The 27,917-nt window shown below is 49.2% G+C and overlaps 1 protein-coding gene across 2 annotated transcripts in view; it reads right to left on the bottom strand.

Moving 5' to 3' along the window:
* Window positions 1-27,917, bottom strand: part of NIPBL (NIPBL cohesin loading factor) — a 1,086,041-nt gene that overhangs the window by 729,705 nt on the left and 328,419 nt on the right. For both annotated transcript variants that reach the window (XM_086960544.1, XM_086960543.1), the window contains exon 11: window positions 16,045-16,145. In XM_086960544.1, coding sequence (XP_086816670.1) covers window positions 16,045-16,145 — 101 coding nt within the window. The remainder of the gene's footprint in view (window positions 1-16,044; window positions 16,146-27,917) is intronic.

The raw sequence follows: 27,917 nt of genomic DNA, 5'->3' as shown, positions 1-27,917 counted from the left end.
TTCTTCAGAAATTTGTAATCGGCCGAACTCTGTGACGAGGAGCCAGGCTGTTAAGTTGAGCGTGCGAACCTGGGGGTGAACTACTTGACCCGGGTTCACGTAAGGAATATGCTACTTACCAGTATGCATCTGTTCTTGGCATGTAGGGCTGCTGACATTCATATCTGTGCATAGATCGCTGCCTAGTGTTGGGTCCGGATGATTGCACATTGTTGTCTTGGAAGAGTCTTCGAAGTATCACCAGATAAGCAGCTCCGCCTCTGGACTACAGTGCGTATGGGCATCCTCTCCATCCACAGATTTTTTTCACCATTGTGGTAGAGATGGTGTGATACAGTAAGAGATGTCCATGCAAGAAATTAAGAGTAAGAGTGAATGCTACAGCTGGGATAGGCACCGGGGAGGATGGTGGGCGATATGAATGTCAGCAGCCCTACATGCCAAGAACAGATGCATACTGGTAAGTAGCATATTCCGTTCGAGGCATGTGGGCTGCTGAATTCATATCTGTGCATAGAATGTATAGCAGTGTTTGGTAAATGTATGTATGGTGTTCCATGTGGCTGCTCTACATATTTCCTCTAGAGGAATGTTCCCTAGAAAAGCCATAGATGCTCCCATTTTGCGTGTGGAATGCGCTCTTGGGGGCACTGTTAAAGTACGTTTAGCTTTAATGTAACATATTTGGGTGCACTTAACTATCCATCTAGCTAAGCCATTTTTTGAGATAGGGTTACCTTTGTGCTGTGGTGAAAAGGCAACGAACAACTGCTTTGTCTTCCTAAAATCTTTCGTCCTGTCTATGTAATATAGCAGAGCTCTTTTCACATCCAGTGTGTGCAGGGCTCTTTCAGGTACTGATTGTGGATTTGGGATGAACACTGGCAGTTCTATTGTTCGATTTATGTGGAATTGTGATACCACTTTGGGCATGAATTTAGGGTTTGTTTGAAGCACGACCCTATTTGCCTGAATTTGAATGAATGGCTCTTGAATAGTTAGGGCTTGGAGCTCACTAACTCTTCTAAGCGAAGTAATGGCTACGAGAAAGGCCACCTTCCATGTTAAGAATTGTATCTCACAGGAGTACAATGGCTCAAAAGGTGGTCCCATCAGTCTGGTTAAAACGACGTTTAGGTTCCAGACAGGGGAAGGTGGGTGTCTTGGTGGAATCACTCGTTTGAGGCCTTCCATGAATGCCTTAATTGCAGGCACTCTGAACAGCGAAAGGTGCTGTCAGTTCTGAAGGTAAGCAGCTATGGCTGCTAGGTGTATTCGTATGGACGTATAGGCTAGATTGCAGCGGTGTAAGTGCAAAAGATAGCATATGATATTTTGAATGGACGCGTCCACTGGGTTTATGTCGTTACAATAAATGACAAAACGTTTCCACTTTGACGCATAGCAAGCTCTTGTTGTAGGCTTTCTTGCCTCCTTGATAATGTTCATGCAATCAGGAGGTAAGTTGAGGTAGCCGAACTCTAAGACCTCAGGAGCCAGATTGCAAGGTTCAGTTGCTGTGGATCTGGGTGCTGAGTGTCTCCATGGCTCTGCGTTAAGAGGCTGGGTGTTAGACGTAGTCTTTGATGGGGCACCACGAAAAGTTCTAGGAACGTGGTGTACCACGGTTGCCTCGCCCATGTTGGAGCAACTAGGATTAGCGTCATGGAATGTTGGCGCAGCTTGCATGCCACTAGCGGTATCAACGGGGCTGGTGGAAAAGCGGATGCAAATCTGCCTGACCAGTTCATCCATATCGCGTTCCCCTGAGACAGCGGGTGTGGGAACCTTGCGGCGAAGGACCGGCATTTTGCGTTTTCTTTTGTGGCGAACAGGTCTATTTCTGGCTGTCCCCACTGTTGGAAGTATGGTTGAAGCACTGAGGGATGAATCTCCCACTCGTGCATTTGCTGGCTGTGTCTGCTGAGCAGATCCGCTATCTGATTGTCCTTGCCTGGGAGGTGTTCCGCCAGGAGAAAAATGTTTCTTTGGATGGCCCTCTTGCACACTTTTTGTGCCAGATGAGACAGCTGTGGAGAGTGTGTTCCTCCGTGTTTCTGTAGGTAGTACATCGCAGTCATGTTGTCCGTCCGGATCAACACGGTCCTGTTGCAGAGATGTACTTTGAAAGCTTTCATTGCCATGAAAACTGCCATCAGCTCTAGCAGGTTGATGTGCAGCTTTTTCTGCTGCGAGGTCCATAGGCCCTGTACTGTGTGGTGGAGAACATGGGCTCCCCCCCTATCAGGGATGCGTCAGTTGTTAGCACAATTTGTGGTATAGGCTTCTGGAACAGTCGTCCCTTGCAAAGGTTTTGTGGTTTCCACCAATGCAGAGAGTTGTATGCACGACTGGTCACCAACACTAGGTCGTTTAATTGTCCCGGAGCCTGGTTCCACTGCCGTGCTAGGCACTCTTGCAACGGAAGCATGTGAAGTCTTGCATGAGGAACTATGAAGATGCACGAGGTCATCATGCCAATCAGTTGCATAAACACTCGGGCTGGAAGTGAGTGTTGTGGCCTGAACTTCAGGATGAGCGTTTGGATGCTGTTTATTCTGGCAGGATTCGGTTGTGCTTTTGCTGCCAGAGTGTCTATTGTTGCTCCCAGATACTGCTGGACATGGGCAGGCTGGAGATGGGATTTGTTGTAGTTCAGCGAGAAACCTAGATCATGCAGGTGGTGAATAGTGCGCGACATGTGGCTGGCACACTGCTGGGCTGACTGTGCTTGTATTAGCCAGTCATCCAGATATGGATAGACATGTATATGCTATCTTCTGAGGTGTGCAGCTACTGTTGCCAGGCACTTGGTGAACACCCTTGGGGCTGTTACCATAAAAGGGAGGACCTTGAATTGGTAGTGCTGGTTTAGAATTGTGAACCTGAGATATTTCCTGTGTGCTGGGTGTATAGGTATATGGAAATATGCGTCTTTGAGGTCTAATGTTGCGAGGAAGTCTCCTTGGCGCAACAGTGGCAACACCTGCTGTAGAGTTATCATGTGGAAATGCTCCGATAAGATGTATTGGTTTAGAGGCCTGAGGTCTAAAATTGGTCTGAGAGACCCGTCCTTTTTGGGGATCAGAAAGTACAGAGTACACACCCCTGTACCCTGGTGTTCTAAGGGTACTAGTTCTATGGCCCCTTTTTGTAGCATGCTGATGACTTCCTGCTGCAAATGTGTAGGCGTTCTGCGGACAAAGGACGTTGTCATGGGGGTATGTCGGGCGGTGTGGACATTAACTCTAAGCAATATCCGTACTGTATAATTTGCCTGACCTACCTGTCTGTAGTTATACTTTCCCAGACTGGCAGGAACTGCTGTAGTCTTCCCCCGACCGGTGTTACATGGTCTGGGGGCAGTGACAAGAAGTCACTGTTTGGTGTTGGTGGAGGACCTGGAGCTGTTATTTCCTCGTCCTCTACCCTTGGTGCTATTGCCACGATATCCACCTCTACTGTTCTTGTTGTAGGCGTGTTGCTTTTATTATAAGAGGAGGATTCAGAAAAGGGGGGTGGTGATGGACAGAGTATCTGAATTAAGCAGAACACTCATACCCAGTCAACAGATCAGGGCTTGATCCATCACCGTTTTTTAGCTCACTGCACCATCCCAGCTCAGAACCTGGCTACATGCAAATTAGTCTGTCCCTGGCCCAGTGCATCATGGGAACAGGGCAGACCAAACTACCAAGCCAATTCTTTTACTGGAAAGGAAACAAGCTTCCGGGGACCGGTTTCTGGCATTACAGCCGTCTTCGGCCCGGCTTGCTTGAATCCTGATGGTGCAGTGAGCAAGGGACTCATGTCTGAGCATACCCTTCCACGCTTATGGTGGACAAAACGATTCAGAAAAGGGGGGTGGTGATGGACAGAGTAACTTAACTAAGCAGAACACTCATACCCAGTCAGCAGATCAGGGCTTGATCCATCACTGTTTTTTAGCTCACTGCACCATCCCAGCTCAGAACCTGGCTACATGCAAATTAGTCTGTTCCTGGCCCACGGCTGCAATGCCAGAAACCAGTCCCCGGAAGCTTGTTTCCTTTCCAGTTAAAGAATTGGCTTGGTAGTTTGGTCTGCCCTCTTCCCATGATGCACTGGGCCAGGGTCAGACCAATTTGCATGTAGGCAGGTTCTGAGCTGGGATGGTGCAGTGAGCTAAAAAACGGTAATGGATCAAGCCCTCATCTGTTGACTGGGTACGAGTGTTCTGTTTAATTCAGATACTCTGTCCATCACCACCCCCTTTTCTGAATCGTTTTGTCCACCATATGCATGGTCTTTTTTTACCTAAATTGAGCACAGGCTAAGCAGTTGGCTTTGTTGTGTTCAGGAGATAAACACTTAATACAGACTGGGTGTTTATCAATGTGTTGGTATTTAGAGGTACAGTCGGGGCATCGCTTGAAAGGACTTTGTTCCATCGACAATTGGCCCTGGTGTCGAGAAGGCCACGCGGGCCGATTCGACGTCCTGAGTAGAAAGAACAGGAATAAGTTGTAGGTACCGATCGAAGATACAATACCGACGCCCCGAAGGCCTTTTGGCCTTTCGAAAGTTACAAATATATATTTCCGAACTCCGAGTAACGAAAGTACATCCGAACCCAATGGCGGAAAAAAACAATCTGAGGATGGAGAGGATGCCCATGCGCACTGTAGTCCAGAGGAGGAGCCACCTATCTCGTGATACTTCGAAGACTCTTCCAGGACAACAAGTGCAATCATCCGGACCCAACACTAGGTGGCGATCTATGCTCAGATATGAATTCAGCAGCCCACATGCCTCGAACAGGGGATTTTATTTTGGTGGCAAGTGAATCAGAGAACACCTTAATAGGCGAAACAACTCTGTGAACCAGCGGAACCAGCCCACGCCGGGGCTATTAGAATGACACAGCAAGGTTCCCGTTTGATCTTTCAGAGGACTTTTGGAATGAGAGGAAACGGAGGGAATGCATAGGCGTACGCCCACTCCCATGAGAAGTGGAAGGCATTTCCCAGAGAACCTGGTTGAGGGTACCAGCCGGCTAAGGAGAAGTATCGAACAGATCTAGGGCTGGAAATATCCATCAGTAAAAAACTTTTTGCAACTTTTCGTAGTCTAGTTCCCACTCATGACACTGCCTTGTGTCTCTGAGTCAATCCGCCAAATCGTTCTGGACTCCTGGCACATGGTGAACCTGAATCAATAGTCATTGGCTATCAGCCATTCCCAAATATGTTGAGCCAGGATTGAGAGGATCTGAGATCTTGTCTCTCCCTGCTTTAACAGATAAAACATGGTGGTTGTGTTGTCCCAATGGATCAGGATGAATAACCTCCTGATTTTTGGCAGGAATGCTTCAAGACCCAGAAAGACCGCTTTGAGTTCCAGGAAGTTTATGTGACACTAAGCTTCCTGAACAGACCTGAACAGACCATTATCCGTGGACCTGCAAACCTTGCAGGTGAGCCCCCCATCCGTCCATGGAAGTGTCTGATGTCATCACCAACCTTGGTTTCTTCTTGAGGAAAGCGAGACCTTGTGAAAGATTAACTTTGACCGTCCACCAGGACATTGCTGAGACCATCCTTAAAGTGATAGATATGACATCCTTGAATGAGCCTCGAGATTGCCTCCATTGAGCGTCGAGCTCCTCCTGGAAAGGCCTCATCCTTAAGCGGCAATTTGGAGTCAGCGGGATACAGGATGACATCATCCCTAGCATTGATGAACAAGTTACCTTCGGTAACGATATATCTGTAAGAAATATTAGTGATAGATTCCTTACCTTAGAATTACCCCGAGGCGTCAGAATGGTTCCGGAAAGTTTTCGTCAGCAGTACCCCTACGCGTCGGAAGGTGGCGTTGTGAGGCTCTGCGTCCCTTGTTGGTGTTGTGGCCGCCGAGATTACAGAGCGGCAGCTACTTAGACGCCGCGCACAGACGTCTGTACTGTACATGACTTTCCACGCCAGGAACGCAGACTCATGCAAGATACAGACCACTGGTGCATTGAAACTAGGGCCATGAAAGGGATTACCTTAACCCTAGAAATCAGTACGCAGAAAGTGGTTGATGGTTGGGGCGGTAAGGAATTTATCACTAACTAATGTTTCTTACAGACTTATCGTTACCGAAGGTAAGTAACTTGTTCATCCTTACCTTAGAATAGATACCCCAGCAATACCAACCCTAGTGGAGGGTCAGCGAACCAAGTTCACACCAGGAAGTCCCAAAAGCAGAACAGCCAAATAAGCCGTCTCACCAGAGTTGGCTGTCCAGGCAATAGTGCTTATTAAAAGTGTGCAACGAGGCCCACGTAGCTGCCTGACGGATGTCTTAAGGGGACACCACATCTCAAAGCCGTAGTGGCCGCCGGCGCCCTGGTAGAATGGGCGCGCAGCCCCACCGGAAGCTCCATTCTCGCCAGAGAATAACAGGCTTTAATACACAACACAACCCATCGGGAGATAGTCCGCTTGTGTACGGCCTGACCTTTCTTGGCGCCTACATAGCCAACAAAGAGCTGGTAATCTACCCGGAACTGTTGTGTGCGATTCAGGTAAAATGAAAGTGCATGTTTTGTGTCCAGATGGTGGAGCCTCTTTGCCTCTCTGGATGGATGCGGAGGCCGAAAGAAGGTGGGCAAAGTGATGGTCTGCTCGATGTGAAAGGCAGTGACAATCTTTGGCAGAAAGGATGGACGTGTTCTGAGCACAACCTAGTCCGGATGGACAGACAGAAAAGGAGGTTTGCAAGAAAAAGCCTGGAGGTCACTCACTCTGGCAGAGGTGATAGCAACCAGGAAAACAGCCTTCAAAGTCAGCAGACGAAGAGGACAGTTGTGAAGAGGCTCAAAGGGAGCGCACATTAAGTATGTGAGAACCAGGTTCAAGTCCCACTGTGGCATTACAAATGGAATGAGGGGGGAAAAGATGAGTAATGCCTTTGAGGAATCTATTTACAACAGGGGACTTGAAAAGAGAGGGTTGATCAGGTAGCCTAAGAAAGGCTGAAATCGCAGAAAGGTAGACCTTAATAGTGCCCAGAGCAGAGCCCTGCTGGGCCAAAGAAAGAAGGAACAGTAGGACTTCAGAAAGAGTGGCAGAAATGGGGATGGGCAGCCTTTGCTGTGCACCATGCCACAAACTTATTCCACCTGCAGGCGTATACTAACTTAGTGGAGGGACGCCTGGCTGCCAGAATGACATCACAGACGTCAGCAGGCAAGTCAAAAGGAATCAACTGCCACCGCGCAATATCTATGCAAAGAGGTGGAGACTGGACAGGTTTGGGTGGAGAACTGTCCCCGGCTGCTGCGACAGAAGATCCTCCCGAAGATGCAGACTAAATCGGAGTATCGATGGTCATACTGAGTAGCTCGGGATACCAAACTCTTTGAGCCCAGTCCGGAGCCACAAGAATAACTTGGGCCCGGTCGCGCCTGATCATCAGCACTCTGGGCAGAAGTGGGATAGGCAGAAAGGCATACAACAGACCGCTACTAGACTCGCAACGAAAAGCGTCACCTAGCAAGTGCCGCCTTGGAAATTCCAACATGCAGACATTGATGACATTGCACGTTTTCTTCGGTGGCAAATAGATCTAACAAAGGCTCTCCCCACTGTTGAAAGAGACCTTGCGCCACCTCCGAGTGAAGAAGCCATTCGTGATCCATCATGCACCTGCGGCTGAGTTCGTCCGCCCTGGCGTTCAGTGAAGGTGCCAGGTGTTGAACCACCAGGAAAACGCCCTGATGATCCAGCCATGTCCAGAGGCGCAGATCAATATGTTCTGGACATTCCCCGAAAAACCAGTGGTCCTCAGCCAGGCGTGGCGACGGAGTGCCACTGACACGGAAATCGCTCTGCCCAGCGAGTTGGCAGTGTCAAGGCCACATCAAATTGTGAACTTCACTGCATCTCTCCCTTCAGCAATCGCTTGAGAGAGCACTGTCCGGGCCTCCTTCGGACACGGAGGCAGCACCTACGCCATTGTATCCCACACAGAGTGGGAACTATGGCCAAAGAGGAATGCGGTGTTCACAGACTGCAGCCCTGAACTGGCGGAAGAAAAAATGTTCTTACCAAACTGTTCCAGTTTCTTGGATTCCCTGTCCGACGGTGCGGAAGGGAATGCGCTTTGGGATACAGAGGCTTGGAAAACCCAGCTCTCAGGGGTGGTGTGTTGGTAAAGGAAAATGGGGTCGCCAGGGGATGGAGTCGGGCCACGTTCCTATCTACAGGAGCCCCGGTGTTGGGCCTGGACCAGGTGCCCAAAATAACGTCTGAAAGTGCATTATTAAAAGGCAGCAGTGGCTCCGCAGAGCACTTTGGTCAGTGGCCTTCAGGAGTTCGTGGTGGAGAGCCTCGGCCACCCTACGCAACACCACTGCATAACTCGCACTCTCCTCCGTAGCCACGGAAGGAGGAATTAGCATGCCAAGGTGAGCAGAGGTGTCAAGACTGTTGGCATCCCCCAATTACTCTACCCAGTCCGGGTCAAAGTCAAACTGAGCTGTGAGGGTCCTCAGACCCCAACCAGTTCTCCCCTTCCTCTGAAGGCTGCTGAACAGGCCGGAAATAAGGAGGTAGGACATAGGGATAGAAAGCCCCAATTGGCATCGGAATCCGCGTCAAGCGACTATTTGGGCGCCGTGTCCACATCAGGGCTGAAACCGGGGGCGTTGTCACCTGGGGGCAAGGGCAATGTCAGAGGTGGTGCTGGTGGGGTTGAGGTCTGTGGAGGTGTCACAACGTCAACTGGCGTCTAACAGGATCCAGGCTTGGATCCTTGGGAGCCGTGCGGCGCCGGGGCCGGAGCCGACAGCGATGTCGGAGTCACCGACAATGAAGAGCGAGGGCCCCCAGTCAGGCCCACGGGACACAAAGGCGTGTTAGCAGGGCCCGAAGGCCCAAAGAGGCGACGCATGGCTGATAATAATTCCTGCAGATAAAATGGCCTCGAAAAACTCAGTCAAAAAGTGACTGGGGGTACCGCTCTCTCCGGATCTGCACTTGCTGGCGCGGAAAAAGAAAGAACGGACGTCAGCGCGTGAGGGCGGTGTCTAAGTAGCTGCTGTGACATCATCTCAGCGAACAAGACACCAACGACGGACACAGAGCGACACAACGCCACCTTCCGACGCTCAGGGGTATTGCTGACGAAAACTTTCCGGCTCCAGTCTGATGCCATGGGGTAATTCTAAGGTAAGGAATCTATCACTACATGTTTCTGTCAGATGTAGGAGTTCAGAGAATCACAGAGTTTGAGATGGGGCAGGTTTTGCTGTGACCCTATATGGCTTAGATAGTTTGTCCACGACAGCAAAGATTTGCTTGGATTTTTTAGCAGAGTTTATATTCTTGTTGGAAAAAAAGTCAGCCTTCGTTTGTAAAATAGCATTTTTATATTCCTTGAGCTGGATTAGGAATGTATCTTTTTTGTCTGGGGAGTAATGTTGTCTCCAGTTGCTTTTGGCTTGACGCAGGGCAAGTTTATTTTATTTTGGATAGTCAGAAAACCAGCATTATGAGGTCTCATAATCTTGTTTTTCTTGATGGAGGCCAAACGGTCACTGGCAAATTCAAGGCACCATTTAATACTTTCTGCTTGGTGGTTTACTGACTCCTGTTCTGATGGGGCCGTGGTAGCCAGCAGCATGCAGAGGTTGCCTATGTTACCGCGGCTCCAGTTTCAAGCCATACGGCTCCCCTTCAGCTGGGGCTTGGTTAAGTGAAGACAGGAGAGAGCAAATGTTATAAGATAGTGGTCTGACAAAGTGCAGGGAGAGATCAGTAACTTAGAAATCGTCAGATTTGATGTCCAGACTTGGTCATGAAATGTGGCCTTTCATAGGAGTAGCGGCATTCACATGTTGGGTACAAATCATCCCAGAAAGTAGATCTGCCAATTCAACAGAGCTAATGCTCTCCCTAACATTATTGGGCCAATAATTAAAATCTCCAATTATGAGTATTTTTGCATTGTTAATGGCTAGATGGGAGATCATTTCACCCAATAACTGGGGAAATGTTGGCATATGACAAGGGGGGCTGTAAAATAATGCACAGATAAAGGGAGATGGAGGAGACTCACATTTTTATATTTCATTGTCAACTGAAGGTAGGTCGGTGACCGCTAGCGAAGTGAACTGTATTTTCTGATGAATGATAGCCGCCATCCCTCACCCTGCTTTACCCGTAGTCCTATTTGCCTGAAGAATATAATAACTGAGGCACCAATGCTAAAATGTCAGTTAGCCAGGTTTCGGTAAGAAGGAGTATATACGGTTTGTCTAAATCCTGAAGCTGAAAGATTTCTAGCTGGTATTTGACCAATGTGCGAGTGTTCAAATAACTGACTAAGTCTCTTTTGCTCCAGTCAAAGCTGGAATCTGCGACAGTCGATGCGGTTCCAGCCCAGTGGCAGATTCAGGAATCACAATGGGACTGGCACCGGAAGCATTGGTGTCTGTGATGGTGAAGGTTGAGATGGCTCCACCAGAACCAGTACAGATCCATGGGGGTTTATCAGAGGCAGAGCTGCCGGAGCAGAACCCAATGGGACCCCCTTCAATCCTGCGGGCCTAAAGGCGAAGGCAGTTCAAAAATTTGGTGCATGGCTTCATAAAACCCCTTAATTTGTGTGGGGGTTGCTTCGGCTCCCGGAAAACAGAGGTAGCAGGGAGCTGGCTGAGGAAGTAGGCTTTAAGCACTGATGTTACTTCGTCATATTGGCCCAAAGGACAAGGAAAAGTCACAGCGTGCGTCAACTTCTTGTTTTTTTGTGCCTCTTAACGGAGTGCCCCTACGATTTAGAGTAGGACGAAGACGACTTCGGAATCCTGGAACGGACCCAGGAACTTTCTTTCCACCGGGACTGTGACTTTTGCAGGGTTGCATGCCGAGCTGCTAGCAGTTTCAGGGACAGTTCCCTCAAAGCCTTTGGCCATGGCCTAGCAATCGGAGCACGAGTGAGTTGTGGTCACACTCCAGACACCACAAACGAGCTCTAGGTCTGTCACCGACGTGGGGCAGTGACAGGACCCACTGGGTTTCAAACCTGTTTTGCTCAATGACATCCTCGACAAACCAGGAGGGAAAAAGCTCAAAAAGAGTTGACAAAATGTCACAAAAATGCTGTCAAAAACGGACCGAAGGGTAGATCGTCTCTTGGATCAGCAGTGGCTGGTGTGGAAAGAAAAGAACTAACATCAGCGCCCCAAGGTTGTGCCATTATCGGCTTATTGGACGTTATTTCCGGGTCGGATGACTCCATGTAGAGCCTGCCGGCACTGAGGGGAACTACTCTAAAAAAATCCTCCAGATCCAGTCTGACACCTAGGGGAATTCAAAGGTGCAGCTAGAAGTCTATATCAGACCCAACCATTAAATGGCAGAAAGCTGCACAGCACACAAGTGTAGAAAATGTCTTTGTTGCCAAAATTCTGGGTATCAATATTGCAATAGAAATTTCATTTTTCTATAGAAAACCTGAGCCCTCCAAGTCAAGTCAAGTCATAAAATTTGTATAGCGCACTACATACCCAGAGGGTTTCAAGGCGCTTAGGAGGGGGGGGAGGATTATTTGTCAAATATCCACGTTTTAAGCTGCTTTCTGAACGCTAGGTGGTTCTGGGTGAGGCGAAGGTAAGCGGGGAGTGAGTTCCAAGTTTTAGCAGCCAGGTAAGAAAAGGATCTGCCTCCCATGGTGGTCTTGTTGATGCGAGGTACAGTGGCGAAGGCTTGACTGGAAGAACGTAGTTGGCGGGAGGGGGTGTAGAAGGACAGTCGAGAGTTGAGGCAATCTGGTCCGATGTCGTAGAGTGATTTGTGTGCGTGGGTAAGCAGTCGGAAAGTGATCCTCTTATTGACGGGTAGCCAGTGGAGGTCTTTAAGGTGACCAGAGATGTGTTCGTTGCGTGGGATGTCTAATATGAGCCTGGCTGAGGCGTTTGGATTCGTTGGAGTTTCTTCTGGAGTTTAGCGGTGGTACCTGCGTAGAGGGTGTTTCCGTAGTCCAGTCGGCTCGTGACCAGAGCGTGGGTGACTGTTTTCCTTGTTTCGGAGGGGATCCAGCGAAATGTTTTTCTGAGCATGCGAAGAATGTTGAAGCAGGAAGAGGATACGGCGCTGACTTGTCTGTTCATTGAGAGTGAAGAATCCAGGATGACGCCAAGGTTCCGTGCGTGGTCTGTCGGGATGGGTGCTCTTCCGAGGGCTTCCGGCCACCAGGAGTCGTCCCAGGCAGAGGGGGATGTACCTAAGATGAGGACTTCTGTTTTGTCTGAGTTCAGTTTCAGACGGCTTTGTTTCATCCATTCGGCGACTTCTTTCATTCCTTCGTGTAGGTTAGTTTTGGCGGTGCTGGGGTCCTTGGTGAGAGAAAGGATCAGTTGAGTGTCATCCGCGTAAGAGATGATGTTGAGGTTGTGTTGGCGGGCGATGGCCGCGAGGGGGCTCATGTATACGTTGAAGAGGGTGGGACTGAGTGAGGATCCTTGAGGTACGCCGCAGATGACTTCAGAGGCCTCGGACTTGAATGGAGGAAGGCGGACTCTCTGGGTTCTTCCGGTGAGGAACGAGGTGATCCATTCAAGTGCTTTTCCTTGGATTCCGATGTTATTGAGGCGTTGTAGAAGGGTGCTGTGGCAGACTGTGTCGAATGCTGCAGAGAGGTCGAGGAGGATGAGGGCGACTGTGTCTCCATTGTCCAGTAGAGTTCGAATGTCGTCTGTTGCTGCGATGAGGGCGGTCTCAGTGCTGTGTTTTGCTCGGAAGCCAGATTGTGAGGGGTCGAGGGATTTGTTGGCTTCGAGGAAGGCGGCGAGCTGGTTGTTGACGGCTTTCTCGATGACTTTGGCCGGGAAAGGAAGAAGCGAGATGGGGCGGTAGTTTTTGAGTTCGGTGGGGTCCGCTGTTGGTTTTTTCAGAAGGGCGGTGAGTTCAGCGTGTTTCCAGTCTTCTGGGAAGGTAGCTGAGTTGAAGGAGCGGTTGATGACGTCTCGGAGGTGCGGTGCTATGGCGGAGTCTGCTTTGTTAAAGATGTGGTGAGGGCATGGGTCTGTGGGGGATCCAGAATGGATGGAATTCATCAGGCGGATGGTTTCCTCAGTGGAGATTGGGTTCCAGGCGTTAAGGGTGTTTACGGGGGGAAGATGGTCAGCAGATGGTAGGGTGGGTTGGTATCCAGGTTGGTTGTCAAAGCTGTTGTGGATGTCTGCAATCTTGTTGTGGAAAAAAGAGGCTAGGGAGTCGCAGAGGGTTTGAGAGGGGGTGATGTCGTTGGAGTTGGCCGAGGGGTTGGAAAATTCCTTGACGATGGTGAAAAGTTCCTTGCTGTTGTGGGCGTTGTTGTCAAGTCGATCCTTGAATGCTATTTTCTTGGCTTTTCGGATCAGTTCGTGGTGAGTGCGGGTGGCGCTTTTGAAGGCGTCCTTGGTGCTGGTGGATGGGTCTTTTTTCCAGGCCTTTTCAAGGGAGCGGCAGAGTTTCTTGGATTTCTTAAGATCATCGTTGAACCATGAGGTCTTCTTGCTGCCAGGTTTGCTTTGACGTTTTTTCAGTGGTGCTAAGGTGTCGGCGGTGTTGGATAACCATAGGGTGAGGTTGGCGGCGGCTTCGTTGGCGTTAGAAGAGAGGGCTGGGGAGTTTCGAAGGAGCGATGCGGAGATTTGGTCCGTGGTGATTTTGTTCCAGTTTCTTTGCAGGGTAGGTTGGAGGTGGATGTTGGGTTTTGGTTTGTTGTAGGTGAAGTGAACGCAGCTGTGGTCAGTCCAGAGGAGGTCCGTAGTGTGGCTGAAGGAGACATGGTTGCTGGATGTGAAGATGGGGTCGAGGGTGTGACCTGCGATGTGGGTGGGGGAAGTGACTAGTTGTTTAAGTCCGAGGTTGCCGAGGTTGTCCACGAGGGTGGCGGTGTTGCGGTCGTTGATCCTTTCAAGGTGAAAGTTGAGGTCTCCCAGAAGGATGTATTCTTTGGAGGGGAGCGCGTGAGGAGTGATGAAGTCCGTGATGTCTTCACTGAATTTTACGCGGGATCCTGGTGGTCTGTAGAGGAGAGTGCCTCTGAGTGTTGTTTTGGGGTCGATGTGGATCTGGAAGTGAAGGTGTTCGGAGTTGACGAGGTTGGCGTCAGAGCTGGTTGAGATGCGGATTGATTTCTTATGGACGATAGCGAGTCCTCCTCCTGTGTGGCTGGTACGGTCTTTGCGAGTAATCTTATAGTCTTCAGGGATGGCAATGGTGATGTCTGGTGCGGAGGAAGCGTTCATCCATGTTTCCGTAAGGAAGGCGATGTCCGGAGAAATGGTGTCTAGTAGATTCCATAGGTCAATGGCGTGCCTGTGGACCGATCGGGTGTTGAGAAGGATGCATTGTAGGTGGTTGGGGTCGGGAATCTGTGGTGTGGTCGTAGCGGAGATGTTGTCGGTGCCGCTGAATTTGCAGGAGTAGCAAGAGAAAGGTCCATGGGTGCGTCCAGGAGCGGCTTGGACGCAGTTGGGGGCGCGACCGGGGTTGAGGGCTAGGAGGGAGGCGGCATCGTAGGTAATGCGGGAAGGCTGGGTGCCGTGAGGGGCAGAGGGTCTGGCGCTGGGCGCGGTCCAGGCGCGGACGGGCGTAGACGGGCTTACCTTTGGCGCACCTTCGGCGAGGCCGTAGCGCGTGGACGCTGCGCGTGGGTGCATCTGTCCATAAATGGAGAGGGGATGGGGCGGAGCGTGGGAGGGGCAGCAGCTGGGAGGCGGTAGCAGGGAGGAGGGGCGGGCCAGGGAACACACAACAAGATGGAGGGTCAAAGGGCACCGGGGGCTAAAGGCTGAATTAATTAAATAAATGCAGCGCGAGGCAGAATTAAATAAATTAACACAGCGCGAGGCAGAATGAATTAAATAAATGCAGCGCGAGGCAGAATTAAATAAATAATTGCAGCGCGAGGCAGAATGAATTAAATAATTGCAGCGCGAGGCAGAATTAATTAAATAAACAGTTACAGCTCTGTAGTCTCGAAGCGGTACCACCAGCCGGCCAGATCGTCAACAGGAGCTGGGATCAGGGAGCATGGGGGGAGCGACTGTGCTGGATGAGGTCCAGGTGATCACAGCGCGTCAGAGGAGGTAGGGAGCACTCTGTTCGTGGGTGGGAGGGGCAGCAGCTGGGAGGCGGTAGCAGGGAGGAGGGGCAGGCCAGGGAACACACAACAAGATGGAGGGTCTAAGGGCACCGGGGGCTAAAGGCTGAATTAATTAAATAAATGCAGCGCGAGGCAGAATTAAATTCATTAATTCATTAACCTCCAAACATTACTGAACATACCTGGAGAATTCCTTTATGTCAAAGTTGGCCACAGGAATCTATGTTAACCTGAATTTTAGCAGCTAGCACTATTGAGCTATAAAATGTTTGTACTGGATGTAGGGAGACAAAAGGTTCTGCTTTTTGAAAAGTTATCATGAGGTTATGTGTATTATTTCCCTTGACTAATTACCCAGTCACTTTTGGGTATGAAAAGTAAAGCACTGAAGTTATTAGATTTTTGTATTGTGTCATACTAATTCTGAGTTTCAAACTCCCTCTACTTATTGGAGCAAGCTCTATTTGCTTACATTTGCTACTCTCAGACTGTCCCTTAACTTTTCAATTTGGAGTCCAAAATTGTTGCCCTAAACTACCTACGTCAAACTGCCTTATCCACATGTGGTGAGGCCTTGTAACCGCAGAGTACCAAAGGACCCCATGAAAGGACCCCATGAAAGGACCCCATGAAAGGACCCCATGAAAGGACCCCATGAAAGGACCCCATGAAAGGACCCCATGAAAGGACCCCATGAAAGGAGCTCATGAAAGGACCTCATGAAAGGACCTCATGAAAGGACCTCATGAAAGGACCTCATGAAAGGACCTCATGAAAGGACCTCATGAAAGGACCTCATGAAAGGACCTCATGAAAGGACCTCATGAAAGGACCTCATGAAAGGATCTTGATCCAGTGCAAAATTACACTTCTGCATTAAAAACAGTATGTATTAGTAATTTATTGTTGACCAGCTACCTGAAATTCCGCAAACCTCTTTTACTTGTGGGTAGTCTTGCCAGTGAAGTGAAGATTTCTTCAAGTATCAACTGTCTGTGCTTTTCATACCTAGAGAACACCTGTGGGGAACAAAAATAGCTTAATTAAGAAGACCGGAGAAAATTGAGACTCAATGATTGTTGGCATCAGTAATATCATTCAAAAGACCTTTTCAGAAAAACATATCTGGGTGATAATTACATTTTCAAATAGTTAAATGTGCTATTAAATCTATTTAGCACAAAGGTCAGAGAAAGGCATGATGTATACACTGGACTGTCTCTTTATGATAAAGTGAAGGGAACTTCACAGCAATGTGTCAGTTGGCCTTAGTTTATGTTCTAATAAATTAAGAGTAAGGATAAATTCTAATTTAGGATAAGTCATGTTACTTGTAATCCCAGTTCACCAAACAAACCTTTAAAATTTGAAAAATATTTAAACCAGGAGGCAACTAAGATAAATCAATTAACCACAGCAGCCATAATAAAATACATTTAAGTTAATACACCACCCTAGCACATATTTGTAAAAAGGAAGAAAAGGCATAATGGTAATCCTCAACTTACTTAGAGAAAACTCACTCTCTTATTTTAATAAATCCGGAGGGTGTTCTACTCAATGAAGCCCAGCAAAATGGTTAGGTATTGATGGTCAGATTAAGGAGGGTATAACTAGACACCCAATCCAATCCTAGGATTCCAGACTACATGGAGACAATTGGAAAGTTTAGGAATTCTGAGAGAATATCGATCGATGAAGAGAAAGTATGAGATGTTGCTAATTTGATAGTTACCTTTTTCCTATGGACATCAAAGCTCCTGTAGATTCTGTGAGTGAACCACATCACAAAGTGTCAGAGTGAATCTGGATCTTTGGGAAGCCACTAGTGCCAAATCACACCCAAAGAAATCCTGAACACCACCACAAGAGAGGTGGTCCTTATATACAAGAGGCTCAAGCATCTGTTCCTTTAATTTTGCCTCTGTTGGAACATGGAAATATTGAACAAAAAAATAATCTTTCAAGTATGAAAGAAAGGGCCTGAAAAACATTTATTTATTTTATTTATTTATTTAGAAAGTTTTATAGAGCGCAAGCACTCATATCCACCAGACCGATTCTGGAAAATATCGCACTTGTTTTTCTAAAGACTTAGATCAATCCTTTGGCAGCAGCAAAAAAGCTGTTCTGACAATAGACTTAAAAGCAACTATCAAAAGACAAAGATTGAAAAAGTAGAAGAAATTAATGGTTCTCCGATACAATTTTTATTATAAGATGATAAGTCATAACTTGGAAAGGTAGTGGAGAACATCAAATGCCCCTAAAGCACTCCACCTTAAGCACAAGTTACTACAAGTAACACAAGTAACTAATGTCTCTTACAGATATATCGTTACACAAGTAGTAACTTGTGCATCTGAAAGAGACACGTTAGTGATAGATTCCTTACCTTAGAATAGATACCCCAGCAATACCAACCCCGGTGGTGGGTCTGCGAACCAATATCACACCAGAAAGTCCTGGAGGACGGAACAGCCAAAGAAGCCATCCCTCCGGACTTGACTGTCCAGGCAGTAGTGTCTTGCGAACGTGTGCAGCGAGGCCCACGTCGCTGCCTGGCAAATGTCCTGTAAGGGGACTCCTTGAGCCCAGGGCAAATGTTGTTGCCGTGGCACGAGTGGAATGAGCCCGCAATCCAGCAGGGGGCTCCTTTTTCGCCATGGAGTAACATGCCTGAATACACAAGATGATCCACCGCAAAATAGTCCTCTTGTGTACTGCCTTTCCCTTCTTCGCGCCCACGTAACCAACAAAGAGTTGGCCATCCACCCGGAATTGGCGTGTGCGATCTCGGTAATAGGAGAGTGCACGTTTTGGATCCAGCCGGTGGAGCCTCTCTTACTCTTTCGAGGGATGCGGAGGCGGAAAGAAGGTGGGCAAAGTAATGGACTGCCCGATGTGGAAGGCCGTGACAACCTTGGGCAGAATGAAAGGTCGTGTATGCAACACCACCTTGTCTGGATGAACAGATAGGAAAGGTGGAGTAGAAGAAAGAGCCTGGAGCTCATCAACCTCCTGGCAGAGTTGATGGCGACCAAGAAAGCAGTCTTCAATGTGAGAAGACGGAGAGGACAGTTATGGAGCGGCTCAAAGGGAGCACACATCAGATAAGTGAGAACAAGATTCAAGTCCCACTGGGGCATCACAAAGGGAACAGGAGGGAACATGTGTGTGATGCCCTTCAGAAATCTATTTACAATGGGGGACTTGAATAAAGAAGGCTGATCAGGTAGCCTTAAGAAGGCGGAAAGAGCAGAAAGGTACCCTTTAAGAGTGCCCAGAGCAGAGCCCTGCTGGGCAAGGGAAAGAAGGAAGAGCAGCACTTCAGAAAGGGGTGCAGAGAGAGGATCCACAGCCTTTGCTGTGCACCATGCCACAAATCTGTTCCACCTGCAGGCGTATACCGACTTTGTGGAGGGACGCCTGTCTGCCAGAATGATATCACAGACTTCAGGAGGCAAGTCAAATGGCCTCAACTGTCGCCGCTCTATCCCCAAGCTTGTAGGTGGAGACTGGACAGGTTCGGGTGCAGCACCATCCCCTGCTGCTGCGACAGAAGGTCCTCCCGAAGAGGCATACGAATCAGGGTATCGACTGACATGCTGAGTAGCTCGGGATACCAGTATCTTCGTGCCCAGTCCGGAGCCACAAGGATAACCTGCGCCTGATCTTCCGCACTCTGGGCAGAAGTGGTATAGGCGGAAAGGCGTACAATAGACCGAAACTCCACTCACGACGAAAAGCGTCTCCGAGCGAGTGCCGCCTTGGAAATTCCAACGCGCAGAACTGATGACATTGAGCGTTCTCTTCTGTGGCGAATAGATCTAACCAAGGCTCTCCCCATTGCTGAAAGAGACCTTGTGCCACGTCCGAGTTCAGACGCCATTCGTGATCCATCATGCATCGACTGCTGAGTTCGTCTGCCCTGGCATTCAGAGAGCCTGCCAGGTGTTGAACCACCAGGGTCACGCCCTGATGTTCCAGCCATTGCCATAGACGCAGAGCCTCCGTGCATAGGGTCCACGACCCCACTCCGCCTTGTTTGTTGCAGTACCACATGGCGGTGGTGTTGTCGGTGAACACTTGCACTACACGCCTCCCAGACAGAGGGGAGGAATGCCTTCAGTGCTAGACGAATCGCCCGCAGCTCCAACATGTTGATATGGAGCCGGGACTCCGCCGGAGACCAGAGGCCTCTGATCTCCGCCTCTCCCATATGGCCTCCCCAGCCCTGGAGGGATGCGTCCGTCACAACCACGTGCTCCGGGTGGGGTAGGGAGAGGGATCTGCCAATGACCCAGTCGCAGTCCGTGAGCCACCACTGCAGTTGTTTCGCAGTGCCCTCCGAGATCAAGACATGATCGGACAGGTTGCCCTGATGCTGGGCCCACTGAAACTTCAGGTCCCACTGCAGAGCCTGCATCCGCCAGCTGGCGTGATGCACCAGAAGGATGCAGGAGGCCATCAGTCCCAGAAGCCGCAGCGTCAACCTGACCGAGACTCGGGATAACGGCTGGAAGAAAGGGAATCAGAGCCTGTATATCCCGAACCCGCTGTTCGGGTGGGTAAACCCGAAACTGCGTCGAGTCGAGAACCGCTCCGATGAAGAGGAGCTTCAGAGAGGGACACAGGTGTGACTTCGGCACATTGATGGAGAACCCCAGCAAGTGCAGGAGGTCGGCCGTAGTCTGGAGGTGGTTGACGACTACCTGGGGCGAGCCCGCCTTCAACAACCAGTCGTCGAGGTAGGGGAAGACTGACACCCCTTGTCTGCGTAGATGAGCTGCGACCACCGCCATCACCTTTGTGAACACCCGTGGGGCGCTGGTAAGGCCGAAGAGGAGCACAGTAAACTGAAAGTGCTCTTGGCCTACCGTGAACCACAGGTAACGCCAGTGGGCCGGCAGGATGGGGATGTGGAAATAAGCGTCCTGCAGGTCCAACGCTACCATCCAGTCTTCCGGGTCCAGGGCAGCCAGGAACAGAGCCATAGTCAGCATCTTGAACTTCTCCTTCCGGAGGAAGCCGTTGACGTTCCGCAGGTCCAAGATAGGGCGTAAGCCCCCTTTGCCCTTCTTGGGTACCAGGAAGTAGTGGGAGTAACATCCACACCCTACTTCTGGCCCAGGAACGCACTCGATGGCCCCCTTGGCCAAGAGGGCCGTGACTTCCTCTTGCAATCCAGTGCCAGAGGGTCCTCGGACCCCTCCCAATCTTCCTCGTCACCTGTGTCCTGTAAACCAGGATTAGTAGACAGGGCCTCCTCGTGGAGATAAAAATCTCTAAAGGCCCTTCCCCCGCCTAAGTCGGACCGCAGGAAACATTGGGGGCGGCAACCACAGTGGGCGCCGGGGACGGCGCCGGTGAGGTCGTAAGGTCGACCGGTGACGCCCCGGATCTGGAGCCGGATCCGGTGAGGTCCTGCGGCGCCGAGACCGAAGTCGCCAGCGGCGTCGGGGCCGAAGCACCCGACCCGTTAGGACCTCCAGACGAAACCGTTGGGCCCGAAGGCGCCACGGGAAACGACTGAGGAGGGAGGGCCCTCATGGCCATGAGATACCTCTCGATCTCCTCCGGCGTCGCGCCGTGCCCAGGGACCCGAAGGTGTGGGGCAGGCGGCGACGCTAGCGACTCCCGCGGAGCCGCGTGGGCGGTGTCGCCCGAGCCCCCGGCTGCATCGTGCGAGCGTCGGGGTGGGTTGGAGGATCGATGACGTCGCTCCGACCTCTCGTGCCTCTTACCTGAGGACTTGGAACCTGACGACCGGTGTCCACTCCCGGAGCTTCGATGACTCCGACCTCGCGACCTGTCCCTCGACCTCCCGTGGGACCGGGACCGGGACCTGGAGCGGCGGGGGCCGACTGCCTCAGCTCGAGTCGCTTGCGGGACCGCTCTCGCCTAGCCTTCGACGTCAGGGCCCGGCAGTCGGAGCAGGTTTGATCGTCATGGTCGAGGCCTAAGCACTTCAGGCACCGGCGATGGGGGTCCGTGACCGATATCAGTCGATCGCACTTCGAGCAGGGCTTGAACCCGGGCATCCCTACCGGCAGCGATAGAGTCGAAGACTCAACAAAAAAGAGTGATCAAAAGATCAAAAAGTTCCGTCAAAAATTGACTGCGGGTAGAGCTTCTCCGGATCTGCGCAAGCTGGCTCGGAAAAAAGAAGTACTGACGTCAGCGCGCATGGGCGGCGTCTAAGTACTCTGACAACGTCATTCCGGCGCCAACGACGCCGACGACTGACGCGGAGCCGCAGACAACGCCTACCGACGCGCAGGGGTATTGCTACGCAAAAATTTCCGGATCCAGTCTGACGCCTGGGGATATTCTAAGGTAAGGAATCTATCACTAACGTGTCTCTTTCAGATAATCTTTTTAGGACATTTTACCTGCAGAAGGTGACCTCCACCAAAGTCAGCTTCTTCCTATCAAAAATCAATAGTGCAGTAAATTGCTCTAAAGATTTTTTTTCTGGTGAGATTCAATTTGGCAGTCACCACTAAATCCATCTATCCACCATCACAAAGCAAAAGGGAGGAATTCAAAGACTTTTCACAAGCAAGATAAAATTATACAAACACAATAAATACTGCAAGAGATACCAACCCTGGACTAGGTTAAATTCTTGTGGTCTTCACCATATGTGATTTTAAGCTGTTAGCTTATGGGACAATATATTAAATGTTTTCCTAAAGGAAGGAGTATGTCTTCTCCTTTTAAAAATATTTTTTTTAAAGACATATCTTCACATCACAATTTCGTTTGTGTCATCAGTCACCATATGGCGAAGCATACAGTTCAAGCATCTTCAATGTCAAATCCATTGGAAAATTCCCTGTCACAAACTCTATCCCATCCGTCCACCCCCCCTCCATGAGACGGTCAAACAATACAAAACAAGCATTTGCAATGCAATAGGTCTTGCATTTATGAGAGTTTGAGGTTTTGGCATGGTAACTGACAATACCTTTTATGTATGTGTTGTTTGTAAAACAGATAAATGAAAGGCATTGTCATTAACAATGACAATAGCTTAAACTCTCGCAAATGCGAGACCTATTGCATTGCCAATGCGTGCTTTAAAATTAAATGAAAGCATCAGGACAGAGCGTGTCAAAGGCAGGGCAAAGCTATTTGAGAAAATGGTGCTTGTAGGCTGTAATTCAAGTCTACCAAGCAACATCACACGTAACAGGGGGTGTCGCCATGGGAGGTTACAAAATGAGACAAGGCTTTACCAAGGAGGGACTACTAAGCCTTTTGACCAATGAACTGCCACAGTTTACAGTGGACAATGACACAAGCCAATGGAAAATGTGGGTATAGAGTGAGTGGAGCTTCAAGTTCCAACCTCAGTACAGCATGCCTCGCAGATCAGCGCGTGCCATGCCCATGCTCGACCTAAAAACACCTTGGTGAGAGAACACACACAAACCTTTGCGCAGAGCGTTTGTGTTTAACTATTTTTTTTATAGTCCTTACACCTGAAGCAGGTTCAACTGTAGTGCCAGTGCTGTGTTAAGGTCATTGTAGACAGCTGTTATACATTATAAAAGATGACCTAAAACGCAATAGTTGCTAGTTGAGTGGGAACTCCTGAAGAGCAAAGTGGCATTTTTCCTGTGACTCTAAACATATGAACATCAGCGCTATATAATGTATGGTATTGTCTGTTAACATGTAAAGCAGTTATACTTCGAAAAGTGTTTCTTAACCCATTCGCTGCTCATGACGAGCTCAGCTCGTCATGCAGTACACTGGTCGTGTACTCATCACGAGCTGAGCTCGTCATGAAACAATGCAATCTTGCATTCTTCAGCACACAGCGGGAAAATGCACCGCATGCATGGGGTTAAAGAAACAAATAAAAACAGTGTAGTGACCACTGAGTGACTTTTAAACCCTGCCTCAATTTTACAGGTTTTCCGTACCTGCCACCTGCTCTAGCCTTTACTCGAAGAAGGGAACTTAAGTACTTGTAGGAGACAGCCACAGTGACCAAAGTGACATTTTGCTGTGAAAGGACATCATATAGCTTGACTCGGCCAGGACACTACATCACTCAGAGAGGAACTTCCCTACATCATAAACCTGAAGAAGGGCAGCACACACCTCAGCAGCAGGAAAGCATAACACATCCTTTATCTAGTGCTGTGGCGGGTGAAAATGGAACTCTGGGTGGAACCAATGAAACATTGCATTTGGTATAGTTGACAAGGAGCGCTCCAACACCAAAATGTCATATTACTGTGGGTGTTTCAAATTCTTGCTCCATCCGTTGCGCCATATTTCATCTGTTTTAGGCTAGTACACTGAGGGCCTGAATCAACAAATGGCGGTGAGGGCCGCCGCCGGGTGGGAGGAAGGGGTAAAGATGCTGGCGCTTCTAAGGCAGAAGAATGTGGACAGGAGGAGGAGGCAAAGAGGGGCCATGAGTGAGTGTGTGTGTGTGTGGGGGGGGGGGGTGGGGGGGGGGGGGTGGAGGAGGGTGGGGCTGTTCTCTTTGATGTAAGTAGAGGGAACCTACGAGCACCGTTCATGGGGGGGGCTGTCATTTCTGCTGTAGGTTGTGTACACCAACAAGCTCCATCCATGAGAGGGGTGCAACAGCCTGGGATTTGTTCTCTCTGCTGTAGGTTGAGCAAACCGTAGGTTTTAGTCTCTATTGTAGGGGGAGTAGGGCCCGCGCCTCTTTCTCAGATCCCACCGAAGGTTTTCCCAGTTAAACCGCAGACTCGAGAGGGCTTTTGAGGGCCAGCGAGGTGCACATATGAAGCACGGAGGAGTGCAACAAAGAGGCACTGGATGCACCAGAACTACGGGGGGGGGCAGATCATAGAAGCCGTTGAGAGAACGTAGTGCCTGGAAGCACTGACGCAGCCCATGAAGCCCTGGATAGACATAGGGTTCCAGAGCAGCCTTGAAACAAGTGACACTATGTGAGCGGGGAGTGCCCCGGAAGTGAACATGGGGGCACACCAGAAGCAGACACATTACCCACGAATTACCAGGTGAGCAGAAAGAACAGAGGGTGCATGGGGAGCACAAAGGATACACATGAGGTGCACAAGAGGCACAAGACGCAGGCGGGAAGGCTGGCGAGTACAGGGAATGCACAGAGGGCACAGGTGAAGCTTGGCACAGCTTGTGCATGGAAGGAGTAACGAGTGGTGCGCGCAATGCAACATATCCTAAATCTAACCCGCTTATGTATCGGTAGCCAATGCAGGTGTTGTAATAGGGGGAAGACAGGCTGTTCTGGCTGGTAAATTCGAGAGGCAGTGTTTAGAGCTACTTGAAGTCCATTTAGAGAAGACTCACATGCATCAATCAGGAGGGCATTGAAATATTCCAGGTGGCTTATCACCAGTGCTTGAGTGAGTGTTTTAAGTACGGAGAGGGGGAGAAAGGTAAACACTTTGGTAAGACGCTTAACATATGGAAGTAGGAACCCACGGTAGTTGTGACTTGCTTTTTAATCGTGATTTTCTGGTCCAGACGTATGCCTAGATTCTTGACCAGAGGCTTGGGGAAAGGGGCAGAGCCTAATTCGGCAGGCCACCAACTCTGGAGACCAGAGGAGAGGCGCATCCCCGAAATGCATGCCCTCAGTTTTGCCAGTATTTAGCTGTAGAAAGTAATTTTCATCCAAGGAGCAATCACAGTCATGCCTTCTGAGAAGGTGCTCTGAGTATTACTGGAGTTTTGATCAAATGCCAGTAAGAGCTGGGTGTCATCAGCATATGAAATTGGAGTAAAGCCAAGCTTTCTAAGAAGCCCTGCTAGCGGAGCCACATAAAAATTGAACAAAGTCGGGCTAAGGCAAGATCCCCGAGGCACTCCCTAGGTAAGTTCCATAGTTCACGAGCAGAAAGAACCGAGATTAATGGTCTGTGTCCGGTGGATAAAAAGCACGAGATCCATTGAAAGGCTTGTCCACGCATCCCGATTTCTGAGTCTAGTGAGCAGATTGGAATGGGATACCGTGTCGAAAGCAGCCGACAAATCCAGCAGCACCAATAGTACTGCCTGGCCGTTGTCAAGAGAGAGTCTTATATTATCGGTGACAGCAATCAGTGCTGACTCTGTGCTGTATATTGGCCTGTGAAGAGTCGAGGCATCCAGTGAATTTAATATATTTGGAGAGTTGTTTAATGTGTCGTTCCAATAATTTACTCGGAAGAGGCAAGAGATCGGCCGGTAATTAGATACATCCTCTACTAGGGCATTAGCCTTCTTTCAGATGGGAATTATTTGTGTGGCCTTCTACTCTAATGGTAGCTGGCCCTCTCTCAGAGAGATTGAGAATTGAACAGATAGACTTAGCCAACTTTTTGTAAAGTAGAGAGGATATTTTAGCTGGAATAACATCCATAGGTGAACCGGTTTTAGCTGTTTTCAGCAATGTCTCAACTATGTCTACTGTGAGAGAAGTAAACCTTTTCAACAGGTGCCCGTTGGCCAAAGTTAGAGTACAGAGGTTTAAGGTGTTGTCCGAGGGGCTCCTGTCATCGGTGATTTTATCATAGATAAGATTGATATTCTGTTCAAAATGATTAGCAGTCTTGTTGCAAAGTTCTTGGGATGGAGAAACTTCATTGTTGCAGGACTTCGGGTTAGTAAAAGATTTGAGGACTTGATATAATTCCTTAGGAGCATTCACTGCCTGTTTGAGTTGTGAAGCAATATGGGCTCTGCGAGCTTTTTTTAAGTTCTTATGATAAAGAGCTTTAGAGGTCATAAACACTTCTTTGTCATTTAAATCATGGGAGTGACGCCACCATCTCTCCAAAGTTTTACAGAGACATTTCTCCTTACGCAGTTCCTGAGAATACCGAACTGCCTATGATCATCTGGTAGTATTAGAGTATGGTTTCAGTGGGGCCAGCTGACTTAAGGCTGATTTTATTGAGGATATGGATAATGGCTATGCCTCAACCGATCTTAGACACTCCATCCAGCCTTTGAATACGATAGCCGTCGGGCAGTGCCACTGTAATAGAAGGGGTGGAGGTAAGTTTGAGCCAGGTTTCAGTAAGAAACCCAAGGTCTTGATTTTGAAAGAAAAGTATATCCCAGATTTCAGTGGCGTGCTTGAGCAATGATCTGACATTGCTCAGAAAGCAATTCCATCCCTGAACGGATCTGTTAGGCAATTCATCTGGGGAGGGAGAAAGTCTAGATTATAATTCCTCGTTGTTTTCTCGGATGGAAGTGGAGCCATAGACTTCTGCCTCAACTCCAAACTTTGAAATTGGCAATGTTTGCAGGAGAAAGGTCCCTCCACGTCAGAAAAGCTCCCTGATATGCCAAGCGGGCGCCTAACTTCAAGGAGTTCCCAGGCCAAGTAGGTAAATTTCTCCCTATGTCCGATGTCTAGATTAAAAGGTGCAGGGGTCCTGGCGCCAGCTGGGCGCAGACAGGCTTATCTTAGAGCGCTCGCAGAGCGTGTCCGCTTCGGGTCAGGACAGGCATGGATTTAAATAGCGTTGGGTAGCAGCTAGACTGCTAACCCAGTAGCTCCTCCCCAATCCAGAAGTAAAGGAAAAATTGTGTCCCCTCCTTCCCTCCACAAAAACAGGAAAACCCACGGTGGACCGGAGAGCTGGTCAAAGACAGGAACAGCAGGTGCGGAGAAAGCATGGGTAAAAGGTCAAGAGGAAAATGTTACTTACCCAGTAAGCATCTGTTATTCGCATATAGAACTGTAGATTCACATGCTTTGAATACTCCTGCCTTCTAGTGTTGTGTCCGGATGTTTGCATGTTTTTCTTAGAAGAAGTCTTTCCAGTCACGAGGTAGGTGACTCCTCCCTTCAGTGATATTGCACATGGGCATCGACTCCATTGTTAGACTGTTTTCCCGCAGAGGGTGAGAATGGAGTTAGTAAAGATAAAATAGAGATGTCCATGCGCATGTATAAAAGATGAGAAAGAACTGCAACAGGCAAGGTACCCGGGGAGGGGGGTGGGCACATGTGAATGTGCAGCTCTACATGCCAAGAACAGATGCTTACTGGGTAAGTGAAAATTTTCGTTTAAGTACTGTCAGGCCTACATTAGCTTGTTGCCTCGCTAATGCATCTACACAATTGTGTTTGGTGAATGTGTGCAGTGCAGACCATGTTCCTGCCTTACATATGTCAGCTAAGGGAATATTCCCTGAAGAACAAGTTACTTACCTTCAGTAACAATATATCTGTAAGAAACAGTAGTTCGTATTAGATTCCTTACCTTAGAATACCCCCAGGCGTCAGACTGGATCCGGAATTTTTTGTGTAGCAATACCCCTGCGCGTCGTTAGGCGTCGTCTCTGGCTCCGCGTCCGTCGTTGGCGTCTTCTTTGCCGGAATGACGTCGGAGTACTTAGACACCGCCCATGCGCGCGGACGTCAGTTTTTAGACATAGCTTTTCCGCGCCAGATACGCAGAGCCATGCTAGAACCAACACTGGTGCCATGAAACTAGGGCCCTGAAAGGGGATGACCTTAACCCTAGGTATCAGTTCGCAGAACGGGGAGGATGGGTGGGGCGGTAAGGAATCTAATACTAACTACTGTTTCTTACAGATATATAGTTACCGAAGGTAAGGAACTTGTTCATCTGAAAGAAACAGGTTAGTATTAGATTTACAGTTCAGCGAGGGGTTATTTGTATTCAGAATAGAATGGCGCACAACATGTAGTGGTTGAGTAGTCACACAAAAAGTAGTTTTGGTTGGTGCTGCTTGTACAGAGAAAACCCTAAAACTCTGAAACCAAAGGGTGTAGAAACGAAGAAATGCGT

The sequence above is a fragment of the Lissotriton vulgaris genome, chromosome 3_1 (assembly GCF_964263255.1).
Source record: "Lissotriton vulgaris chromosome 3_1, aLisVul1.2, whole genome shotgun sequence".
Classification (NCBI taxonomy): domain Eukaryota; kingdom Metazoa; phylum Chordata; class Amphibia; order Caudata; family Salamandridae; genus Lissotriton; species Lissotriton vulgaris.
This window is presented reverse-complemented; position numbering and strand designations above follow the sequence as displayed.